The sequence below is a fragment of the Portunus trituberculatus genome, chromosome 24 (genome assembly GCF_017591435.1).
Source record: "Portunus trituberculatus isolate SZX2019 chromosome 24, ASM1759143v1, whole genome shotgun sequence".
In the NCBI taxonomy this organism is placed as follows: Eukaryota; Metazoa; Arthropoda; class Malacostraca; order Decapoda; family Portunidae; genus Portunus; species Portunus trituberculatus.
In genome coordinates, this window is record NC_059278.1 from 14345467 (window position 1) to 14358617 (window position 13151).

The 13151-nt window shown below is 37.6% G+C and overlaps 1 protein-coding gene across 1 annotated transcript in view; it reads right to left on the bottom strand.

Moving 5' to 3' along the window:
- Window positions 1-12862, bottom strand: part of LOC123508017 (transmembrane protein 214-B-like) — a 30242-nt gene extending 17380 nt beyond the window's left edge. Inside the window, exons 1-9 of the mRNA XM_045261373.1 lie at window positions 12701-12862; window positions 6203-6345; window positions 5574-5765; window positions 5101-5229; window positions 4834-4987; window positions 3689-3918; window positions 3302-3403; window positions 1949-2060; window positions 461-609 (exon numbers count right to left, since the gene is read on the bottom strand). Of these exons, the coding sequence (XP_045117308.1) occupies window positions 461-609; window positions 1949-2060; window positions 3302-3403; window positions 3689-3918; window positions 4834-4987; window positions 5101-5229; window positions 5574-5765; window positions 6203-6345; window positions 12701-12830 (1341 nt within the window). The 5' untranslated portion in view covers window positions 12831-12862. The remainder of the gene's footprint in view (window positions 1-460; window positions 610-1948; window positions 2061-3301; window positions 3404-3688; window positions 3919-4833; window positions 4988-5100; window positions 5230-5573; window positions 5766-6202; window positions 6346-12700) is intronic.
- Window positions 12863-13151: the final 289 nt, after the last annotated feature.

A 13151-nucleotide genomic window follows, 5' to 3' on the forward strand; every position in this document is an offset into this window, starting at 1 on the left:
AGTACTGAACATGCTAGACACTTCTAGAAACATAATTCACGAAGTTAGAGGGAATTTCAAAGCAGGAAAGTCAAAAATATAAATGACCACAGGAAGTAACCTCTGATTTCAGATGTTCTTGTACATGATTGACTATTTATGGGTTAAACAAAACTATGATGACAAACAGATTAAAATAAATAAATAAACTATGATGACAAACAGATTAAAATAAATACATAAGTTAACAAATAAATAGGTAAATGCAGATCCAACATTTCTACCATTCCCTAAGAGGAACAATAAAAAAAAAAACATAACCAGATCCAAATGACAGATATGAGATTGTGATGTCTGTCACCTGAAAACAGAGAACAATACTATAGAGAAAAAAAACCAACAAGAAACAAACACATGCAAAATAAAAGGTCACAAAGATCAATATAATCGCTAACAGACACAAAGATACAGAAATAATCACCTCAGTGGCATGTGTTGCTTCAAGGACTCCAGGCACAGCTGCAGCCTTGTGGGACATCTGCTTGTTGCTCTTGTCAAATTTCTCTATGGTTTCCCTCACTTCTTTCCGCTTAATTCTTAATGATTGGTTCAGGACCTTCCACTCTCTCCCTGTGGTGAAAGAAAAAGCAAATATGATTCATACCAAAGGTTTATGTCTTAATTCATCTTGTGCAAGTTTAATAGCATATTTTCTTGTGGAGTACATCACTATGTACTTTAAATCTTATAATGTGCATGGACAATAACCAGTGGCCTGTACAGCCCCACTCTTGGTTACAGCCAACACCACATAAGCATACACACTGTCACAATGTCCAATGTGCTTCGGAAGGGATTTTATTGCAAGAGTCCTCCAGCCTCAGGAGGGATAGAGTTAATATTACAGTGAGAGTAATTACAAATTTTTATCAATTTATTTAACTTTTATTGCTTTATTCTTGTGTATATTTTACTTGTGAAACATGTGTTTAATTGTCTTAGGTAACAATTGCATCTAAATATGGTGTTTATGGGTTTTGGAATAAATTCCAGGGGCTGTATTTTATATATTTATCGTCAGATCTCACAGAATTCCTGACCCTCACCTCACTGACCATCTTCAGGCTCACAATTTGTCAACTAAAATATATAGAATGAAATAAGTTCTTGACATAATTTTCTTTAAGTTATTTTGATATCACATTACTACTTTTAGGAATAGTCAGAATGTAAAAAAAAAGGGAGGTTATGCCCAACAGTCTGACACATGTAGTCTATGCCGAGCAAGATTTGTTTGAATTTGGGAAAACTTATTGTATTTCCCCTGGTATTTACTTACAATAATACATTACTGCATAAAAAAGACATTATTTAGTCATTACTACTGACATTTATCATTAAATTAATAATAAAAACGGTTGGGGGTCGTGTTATGGTATATACAACTATATTATCATGATGATGACAAAAGTTAAGACAGTCATTGGCAGCGCTATAGCAAGGTGAATCCTGTCTTGGAACTTATGACGATGTCACAAGGTTAAAGCTTGTCATAGATGGACTTGGGTCTAAAACGCTTTATTTTATCTTGCTATGATTAACTATTAACTATGACAGTTAGTAGAATATGGACCCTGTTTTTCCCATTCAATCTTAAGTTTGCTACACAATAATTCATTCCATGATTGAATTTTCAGGAATATAACCCAATCATATTTCAGGGACTACCTGCACATCTTTTCTTCTTACTTAGTTTTAGATAATCACCCATTGATTGATGCAAATGAAAAAGAAGATAAGAACTCAGGATTGAGGTGAGAAAAAGCTCCAAATATATGGGGCTGTACAGGTTTACTACTGTACTTGTTGGGTTTACAGAATCTTCAGTATTTTTTTCAAAAGCTCATCCCTGAATCCCCCTCCCCCTCTCTCTCTCTCTCATTAATGCCTCACCCCATCCTCAACTGACCTAAGTGATCCAGCAGGATGGATGACTGTACCAGGTGTTTCACATACAGCTGTGACCACACATTCCAACACTGTGGATCCTGTGTCAGGCACTGTACTAGGCAGGTCAGTAGCTGGGGAAATAAAGCATTAAACAATCATTACCATTTCTCCACGTCTGATAGCTTTTTTGTGTCAACTTCATAAGAATCAACAACTTAATCAATCTTTCCATTCTATTTTCTTTTTTTTTATGCAAGAGAGGAGGGCTGGCCTAGGCCAACAAAAATATAAAGAAAAAGACCTACTCAGGTGCCAGTCTCCTTATAAAGCCAATAGAATTAGCCAGAGGATAGGGACAAATGTCTTTAAACCTCCCTCCTGAATGAAGTCAAGTCATAGGAAGTTTGAAATACACACAGGTAGAGAGTTCCAAAGTTTACCAAAGAAAGGTATGAAAGACTGAGAGTACTGGTTAACTCTTGTGTTAGAGAGTTGGACAGAATAGGGGTGAAAGGAAGAAGAAAGCATAGTACAGCGAGGCAGCAGGAGGGGAGGCATGCAGTTAGCAAGAACAAAAGAACAGTTACCATGAAAATAGTGATAAAATATAGCAAGAGATGCAACATCCCAGCGGTGAGAAAGAGGTTGAAGACAGTCAGAGACAAAAAGCTTTTGATTCCACCCTATCTAATAAAACTATGTCAGTGGAACTCCCCCAAATATGCAAAGAGAACTTCGTACATGGGCGGATAAGGCCCTTGTACAGAGTTAGCAGTTGGGGAGTAAGCAACCACATACTAATGGGAAGAACTCAAAGTAACATTTCTTCAGCCGGGATTCAAGATCTTTGATTTTTGCTCATCTTGAAGGTTCTCTAACCATGCTAACTATCCAATGATATTTATTATATTCAATCTCACCCTATAAAAATTTATGGTCTTCCTTATTTTGCTATCATGTTTGCAATAGATTCCATTCCTATACATCAAAAAAATTTTACTTTTGTTAAATTCATAAAAATGTAAGTTTGTTAAAACTTATTACTTTTTTTTTACACTAATTTTTACTTGTAACTTTCTAAGTAGGGCAAGGCATTTCTTACCAATAGAACTGAATTTAACCATCAAATTTCAAAAGTAAATTTTTACTGCCATTCAGATCAATAATCATCATGTGACATGTCAAATGGCAAAATTGCATTATCCATGGGCAACTCCTTTGGATCAAGCAACTCTTGAAATTTTGGTTTCACAACCCTATAAGAACAGCTTAAAAAGTTATGACGACATATCCTTGTACAATATTTACATATTTTTTTTTACAATTATAACAAATCACAATGAGATTACCATGCATTCTATCAAATAATTACCTCAACTCTCAATAGATGAGTGATGTTTACATCCAGGCGTCGCAGAAAGGAAGGAAAGAAGTTTCGTAATGTAACTTCTGGATTGGAACTAAAAGCTGCCGTCTGTAAATAAGCAAAAACACAGTACTTCAAATCTGAGTTCAATTGTCCTCTGCAATTTGAATTTTCTTACAGTAAACAACAAAGAATATCTATTTACCTTAAAGTCAAAGTATTTTCTCTTAAAATGGAAAGGACACAAAAAGGAGGAACAATCCTTTTTTCTTAAACTGAAGTTTAAAATGGAGAGAGAGAGAGAGAGAGAGAGAGAGAGAGAGAGAGAGAGAGAGAGAGAGAGAGAGAGAGAGAGAGAGAGAGAGAGAGAGAGAGCAAATGGGGCCATCATACTTTCACTTTGGGATACAGGGCAAACAGCTGCCTTTGGACGGGCTTTGTTAGAGATCCTGATGAAGACCAAGTGAAGTCCAGTATGGTAAAGAATTCCCGCACACCCAGTACTTCCCCACAGGACTCAGCACCATCCCCCCCTCCACTCCCAAACACTGTGCTGCCATAGTCCACCACGAATGCAGAGTAGTGCTTCAGACCAATGAGAGGCACCATTAGGTCCAGCCACACTGAAAATAACAATGAAACTTACAACAGACTGAAAGGATTAATAGCACAACCTCCAAACAGTAAATGCAAACTCAAGAAATAATATAACTTATTTCAGTACTTAAAGAGCATAGCCAAGCCAAACTAACCACCATTAAAGAAGTACATTCTCATGAATCTAAAATCTAAGATCACCATAACTCCTAGATGCATACACTCATCCCTTCCAGATCATATCTCTCCACATCACAAATTCATTTAAAAACTGAATTCCCATCCATATCACACATATGTTCTTGAATTCTGACCGACTTCCATGTTGGTGACGATGTTTTAATTTGTAGACAAATATTGTCTCCTTGTTGCTTGCCCAAACAACAGCTGGACTCATGAGTAATTCTGAGCAATCTGTAGCACCAAGACCATGAGTCTGGCTGCATTCTAGAAGTGATTCTATTTTTGAAAAACGTATCCAACTTTAACTATTTGTCTCTATCATATTATTCCACGAATTTCTAGTTTTTTTTTTAAAGAATAAATCTTCATAATAACCCTGAATTTCGAAGTTATCAAAGCCATCAACACAAACTATGAGTGTGTCACCTTCAACATTATCCATCTTGCCACCAGCTCCTCCTCTTCCTCATTGTTCAACTGGTACATGTATGTAAGCAATTGCTAATATAGTAGCATGCACACCACAGCTGCTTAACTGATAATTGCTAAACTATTGGACTCAATTTGCAATACAAGGGACTTTTGAACTTTCATACGCGACATTCTGGGTAATGGCTTATGAATGGATTCTGTTCATTGAATCCGATATCCTTTCAAGTGAAGTCCACGGATGAGAGGTTCAACTGTATACAGTGACAAGCAAATTTTTGAGTATGACAGACATAACAATCAAAGCCACTAATTGAAGACATAGTTACCTTGCAAACCAGTGATGAAGTCATTGTGGCCAAGCTGTCCTACTGCCCACAGTAAGGAGAGGCAGGTAGGAGTCTGGTTCTGAATGCTGTGCCGCAATTCACAGTAAAACGGTAGATTGACTAAACCCACTTGTGGATGTTGGATGGATAGCATCTGGGAATATACAAAGGCCACCCATCACCATGTTATCACCACCATCATTAATTACATAATAACCTACACAGTACATGCCTTTCCCTACATGGAAGTAACTTTGTCACACTTACTTGTATAAATAGTTTGTACCCGACAACACTGAGTCCTTTCACTTGTTCTTGTACCATTGAACTGACACAGTGCTTATGAAACGCTGCCAACACAGAGTCGTTACAGCTTGTGAATGTTTCAATTAGTAACTGAAAAGGTGAACACCATTATGATCCTATCTGCCACTTTGCTTGAATGGAAAGCAACATAAAACAGTAGTAACTAATAAATACAAATATTCAATATCAAACTGTACATTGATACCTAATATGAAATAAAACAACTGGGAAAATAAAAAATTAAAAAAAAATTTAATTAATTAATTATTATTATTATTTTTTTTTTATTCATTTAGGGGTTTTCAACTGTTTTATATCAGTTATGATTTTCCTAGTTAGTAGTAAGCTCTAATTTACTTCTGTTTAGTACAATGTTACTTCCTTTGGTCAAGAGATACACATGAAAAATCAACATGAGACAAGGCAACACTTACATTCTTTACCCCATTACTGAGCAAAGATGTTGGATACAAGGGTGGATGGCCTCTGAAGGCTGGGTCAGGTGTGTGGATCGGATTGATTCGCACGTTGAGGTAAGAGGCCAAGTCTTTGAGCCATATCAATGGGGAATCATGAAACCGTGACTTCACAACATCCAGCAGGTTCTGCATTTGTCCTACATTGAGCTACAGGAGAAAAATCATTCAGTCACAGACCATGCATTCAAACTTGCCAAATGAAACAATTACTTGGAACTACCAATCTTAAAAACTTGATTGCAATAATATAGAGCTAGGAGAGGGTATCTTGCATTCACTTGCTCAACAGTCCTTAGCATCTTTCCATTCTAAGGGTATCCATATACCCTGGCAATAGAAGAGGGATGGTTGACTGACACATGACACTTAGTTACTTACCAACCTACACACACACACACACACACACACACACACACACACACATATACAGAGAGAGAGAGAGAGAGAGAGAGAGAGAGAGAGAGAGAGAGAGAGAGAGAGAGAGAGAGAGAGAGAGAGAGAGAGAGAGAGAGAGAGAGAGAGAGAGAGAGAGAGAAAATACAAACAGGTTGTGATGAGGGTGACAGTGAGTGTGGTGTTCTTACCCTGCCTATGGCCTCCTGCAGAGTGCCTGGCTGGTGTGGACCTTCATTGTGTTTCTTGTCAGGTTTCTTCTTTGGTGGATTAACAGTCTTGGATGCTTTGGGCTTGCGGTTCTCCTTTCCAGCTGCTGGTGATTCTATTGCTCCTGGAGAGGAAATAAATTGTATATTATAGTTGACTTTTTAGTGAGATTGTGATATTTCAACAAAGCAAAACATACACGAGCCATAACACCCATCATCTCCCTCAATGTACAGGAATACGTATATACATGAGGAAGATATCAGTGGTGGACTTCATTTATTTGATGTTTCACCTTACACAGAAGGTATCATCAGGAATTAAAACAATAAAAAGCAATAAGTACAAAAATATAAATGAAGCCTCACAAACCACAATGAGTAAAAAAATAAAAAATAAATAAATAAATAAATAAAAAAATAATAATAATAATAATAATAATAATAATAATTAATGAATAAAGAAAGAATGAATGAAAGAAAGAAAAAAAATTAAAAATTAAAAAAGGAAGACAAAGCAATAAGTTACAATGCATGCACAGAACAAAATTACAAAAAAAAAAAAAAAAAAAAAAAAAAAAAATGGAAAACCAGCCTATTTGCACTATGGAGTGACAGGAGAAGGACTGACAATAAGATTGTGGAGGTAATGTGTGAAGAAAACGAGGAAAAGAAAAAGACAAAGCTCCAAAGCCTATTGTGAGATATGTTTTATTATTCGAGTGAAACATTGAATAAATGAAGTCTACCACTGGTATCCCTGCTTCTTTCTTGTTTACTAGTTCCACTATCATATATATATATATATATATATATATATATATATATATATATATATATATATATATATATATATATATATATATTTAAAGTCAACTGTTGATTTATGCGAGTTTGAGTGACACGAGTTTGAATAAAGCAATTTTGATTTAATGCAACTTGGTATTTAAGGAGATACCATTAAGTAATGTGATTTATTCTATTTAATGCAGGTTAACTTGACTCAATGATGCCATGTGCACTCACACTGCTTCTTGGGGGAACCATACTGAGAAAGATTAAGATCTTAAACAATGCCTTCCACCTTCGTGAGTTGAAGGATACCATACAGGAGAAGCCTGGTATTCTTAAGAGCAAACACTGTCTTCTCACATCTCAGGAAGGCAACGATCAAGCAGGATTTACCTTCGCCGCGAAGGTGAATTAAAACCCATGTCTTCATCATCACCTTTGCATAAATTTTGCCGAAATACGTATTACTATTAGTTTTCTTGCGAACTAATTTATTTTAGATACAAAAGTATTTAGATTATCATTCAAATAACCTACTTTACAAAAATTAAGATTGGAACTAAACCCAGGAACAACATCATCATCATCATTGCCACCAGCTTCAATCACCGCAACTTAATCTCCCTAGTTATCTATCAGAATTCTACTTAGCTTATGATCATTTGTATGTCTTTATCGCTTGATAAGTACACATTTATGTAAATAACAAGTGGGCTGTCCTCTTCCCATAGCCTGCACTGTTGAAGGAGGTGGCAATTCTCTCCAATGTTAAAGCCACTATATGGCCATCTGTGCTTTTATTTAGGAGCACTTTTTCCTGGCTCACTGAGTCTATTAATAAATCACACTCTGCAGCAGTAATAGGACTTTGTAAAATTTTCTATGTTGCCTGTGGTGGAAAGACGAGGCAGCATAGTCTGGACCACGTAGCTCAAGCACCTGGTGATGGTAAACAAACACTGCTACCAATCATCACCAAATTATATTCATGGTCTACTTTGTGAAACGCATCAACAATACATGTATGAATATGGGATAATATTCCTGGCATATAAAGTTACACAACAAATCATGTTAAATTAATCATTTCCTAATTTCGTGAACAAGAAAGATGCTCAGGTGAGAATGAGTGTTTTTATTGTTTCCGTGACCTAGTGATGTATTATGTTTTTAAGGTTTGAGTACCAAAATCCCCAAAATAGGCAGACTTTCCCACTGGCCAGGAACATAACCCCTGTCCTTATTACCATTGTTTTCTGTGGGAAAATTATGTTTGAATACCCTCGCGTTAATTGAGAGCAAATTTTGGTGAATGTAGTATGTCACGTACTCTCCACAGCAGTATCAATCCAAATTTAGGAATGTTACCTCTGTGGTGCTTTGTGATAGCAAAACTATTTTCTTCCGGTACATTTTGGTCTGTTTTGTATTCATCTTTTTCTTTTTCATTGCAAAAAAAAATTCTTTCTAAAGGAACAGACCATGATTTTTGAGGGAAGGGGAGGAGGAATAAAAAAAAAAATAGATTTGCAATGGAAATAAAATGCAGATTCATTAAAAACAGTTTGAAAACTACCAGAAAAAAATAGTTTCATTCAGAAGTGAGATTATCATGAAATAATAAAACTGGCCAATTTGCAGTTTCACCCAACCTTGGAATCTCTGATGTGACTTATGTTTTTTCTGGTGAGAAATATAATGAACTGATTGATGGTACATATAATTTCTGTCATATATGAATATTTTTGAGTTATGACTCTTTGAACTCCAACTTATGCCTACCTCTCATTTCCAATGAACTTGGGGGACTTGTGGGAAATCAGGATTTTTGGATGAGGAGCATTAATTCCCGACGTCGGATATTCTTGGGTTGCCATTGATCACTGGCTGTTTTAATACGCGACTCGGTATACAGCCAGCCAGCTCGCAAGAGAGACACATTCTAAAATTCATATCATAATAAATCTTGAGGTATTGAGTCTTTGTACTGCAAAACATTAATTCCAAGTGTTTATCCTAACATTATCCAAATGATCTGGTAATACACACTCTACAAAACTGTTATTATAAGCTTAATACTCACAGTCGCGGTTTCAATGCTCTCGCATTTTTTACTAGTCTCAACTACATATTTGGTTTGAAACATTTTTTCATATAGTTCAACTGAGAGCACTGTTTCTCCTCTAAATATTACAAAGGAATATATTCTGTAATAATCTTGGTAGAGCAACATTTTTGCGGCCGAAGGCATATCAAACCGAAAAGACTAACTGAACTCAGGAACACCGAGTCCTCTCAAAACACCAAAACAACACGGCGGCCTGTGGTTGTTTAGAAGCTCGTGTGGAATAGGGTGACCAGACGTCCCCGGTTTCCAGGACAGTCCCCGATTTCAGTGACCTGTCCCTGGCTACTGCTGTCCCCGGTTTTCTGTAACTGAAAGATCACTTGATGCGTTAAAAAACTACTCCTTTTGATTATGATAATTATGTCCTTTTATCATTACTCTTTTAGAATGTCAAGAATAAGGAGAAGGCCTTAATTTCCGTGAAGACGGTGAAGTGTATAGCGGATACATTTTAACAGCTAATGGGTGTTCATGATCTCAGATATTTCATCAGGTTGAGATTTTTTTTTTCTTTGCAACTTGGGTAAATAAGGCGAGAGAAACTTTTGATTGCTGGTTTAGAAATGGTACGGATAGTGTCCCCGGAATTTGTCTCAGAAATCTGGTCACCCTAGTGTGGAGTGTTCTTAGAGCTGGAACAAATGCCGGTTTATACATGTGCTGTAGCTGACTGCAATTCTATATAAAAAAAGAAAAACCAAGGCGTGAAAGGATGGACTGTGTTTCCCAGGAAGAAAGACGCGGCTCGAAGATTATGGGAGACACGATGTAAACGAGGCCGGACGTGGAGAGCTACCAAGGACCATGCTATCTGCTCAAAGCACTTCATAGATTGGTGCAAAGGACCGTCAGCATCGCATCCAGATCCTGAACTGTTTGCCTATAACCGGCAGGGGGCAGGTAGAAACCTGCTTGATGTTGTTTACATACAGAACGGACAATCTTTCACTGGTCATACAAGGATTTTGCATCAAAACATCGTGTTTATTTGATATTCATCACATTTTCTGGATTTGATTGCTAATTAATTAACTTGAACCAATGAAATGTGCTTGCTTACTGAAAATAATGTAATTCACTCAAGGTGATGAAGTGTCCCAAAACTGAGACCATGAACCAAGCATTTTTGGCTCGTTTTGCCATATTACGTTCTCTGTGCTTGGTGAAGCTGATTAGAGATGTTCCTAATAATCAATTACTTAGTTTGATAGCACATATATGACGTAAAAAAATTTTTACAGCATACCGAGTTGAACGTGCTAAATTAAGTTATCTGACAAATCTGGCAGCTTTTCAGCACTTTCCGACGTCGGGAATTTGAGCAATATGTGAAGCAAAATGTCAGAAATCAACGAAATCACATAAAAAAAAAGCTCTGAAAATAATTTGATTGTGACGGCGGCGGCAGCAGCAGCCGTGGCAGTGGCATGTGTTGCTTTGTTATTGCTGAGCAGTGTTATCAACAATTTGCTGGATTTGGGTCCATTACAAAGGCTTGCCCCCAACATAAAATTCAGATTCTCTCCATAGGTTATCAACCAAACCCAACATTATAACATTCTAGATGGGGGCACAGCTCCTCCAATCCCCCAAGGGTTACCAACCAAATCAAACATTATAATTTGAATTTAATGCACATCAAAAAATTGTTGGTTGGGAGAAACTATAAATTGTCAAAAAAGCATTACAAGGCCTTCTAGGAGATGATAATGTTGGGTTTCGTTAGTAGCTCTTAGGAGATGGTCTGGGGGAGGGGGAATGCAATTCCCCAGCTAGAAGGTTTTAATGTTAGGATTTGTTTAGTAACCTTCTGTAGGATCCGAAGGAGCTGCTTTTGATGCTTCCCCTACCCAAAAACCCTGAAATCTCATAGATCTCCCAAGATCATTTGGAATGAGAAGTAAGTTGGAGCTGAAAAATGTCATAACTCAAAAAATATTAATTTGCGACGGAAATTATACATACCGCCCCCCTAGAACACTAACCTAACCTAACATTTTCCAGTCGGGGGGGCTGTGGCCCCACGCACCCCTCCCCTAGAACACTAACCTAACCCTAACATAAACCTAACCTAATGTGTCCTAGCCGTGGGGGCTGTGCCCTCCCACACCCTCCCTTATCTCTTATAGCTACACACAATATGCTCTATCTCCACCAATACCCCTCCTCACAATACCTTAACGAAAGGATGAAGGTCCTGGCTGTGGGACATCCTCTTCTCAATTGTTGTTAAGTTCACTGTCCTCCATGGGGACAGCAGGAGCAATGATTTTCCAGTCATCAAATTCACAACCTTTACAACTAATGTCAATGGTGGCCATGGCTGAACTGCACACACAGATGTCTCTGTGCAACTGTCTGCCCAGCTGTGCCCCGCCTATGAATACATATAGCAAATTCCCATTGGTGCAGCTCGTGGTGTTAAGAGGTGGTGGCACGTCATTGAACAAAAGAACTATAGACACAATAAGAATCCTATTCAGCAGTTACCCGCAAACCCCAGCTATATACAAATAGAAGTCAGTGTACTCCTCATTTCTGAGTGTGATGGAGCTCCATGGCTCGCCACAGCTTGCCGGACTTAGAAAAAACTCACCAAACACCGCACATTTGAGGGCTTGTGTAGGACACACTAAGGCCGTCCCCCAAATAAACCCACAATAAACGTATTGTGCATAAAGTTCTTCATCACTAAATGTGAGTATTTTACTGCTTTGTTAGGAGTTGCTATTGGTAAGAATATCCCAATGTTGTTTTATTCCCATTTTTTTCCATTTATTATCCAATTTCTTTCTATCCCCCGTTTTACTTATATTTCTTCCATTTATCTTTCAATTTCCTGTTTTAATCCTATTCCCTCCATTTATTCTCTCTCTCTCTCTCTCTCTTCCCCTTGTTGAACTATAGCGTGGCTTCATATATATGACGTCAAATCAGCTGCGTGAACGAGCCGAGAAGGGGAAGCCGGGAAACGAGGAGAGCTGGAGGGACGTCTATATTAGGACATTGCCTTTATCACTTAGTCTGACAGTATTTATGTTCAGATTGCTTCGAACAATTAAATCAAAATGCATAAAGTGTCAGGGAGTCAGTGCCATCTAGTGTCGTGGGAGCGGGCAGGAACAGTTTAATCTGAAGCAACAGCCGGAATGTGACATTGCCGCCGTCAGTCTACCTGTCACATGCACAGTGAGTGGAAGCACAGCGCACTTACTTCTCATCTGCTGAGCTACTTTGATGATTAAGACGCTGGGAACGTTGCGACCTGTGCAGTGACACAGGTGAGGCTAATGACAGCAGGACGCGCGTCAAGCACACCACCTTCATTTTGTACCTCATGACCTTTCCCAACATTGAGACACTTTCGGTGGCTCATGACTGCAAGGTTACGGCTAACTCTGGACCGGGCCAATACTTTCCCGGGTACAATACAGGCAGCACATGGCCAAGATTCCTCCAATATTCGCTGTCATCGAATACTTTGGTACAATTGTCAAGTGAATCCAGCCCGAGGATCCATATTACCTGCCTTAACTCTGAAACTACACCACATTTCATACCTGTCGCTGTCACTCTGGGGGTCTTTTCGATGAAGTTTTTTCTCTCTTCTTTGCTGAGCTTTCCATTTGGCACAGAGGAAGCTTTCTTCCTTGAATTTTTGACCAGCTCCCACTCTCCTGCGGCGGCCATGTTTCCCTGTTGGCTCTACTGCTGCCGGCTGGGACTACGATACTAAATTATACAAAATATCAAGATACTTAATCATATTCAAGTCCCATTGATATATTTACTGTATAAGAAAATATAGGAAAGTAAACCATATCACTAATGACAACATAAGACCCTTTGTTGGTATCTGTACTGTACGGGTGTATTTGTATTTGTATTTGTATAGCTTTCCTCCTATATATATATATATATATATATATATATATATATATATATATATATATATATATATATATATATATATATATATATATATATATATATATATATATATATATATAT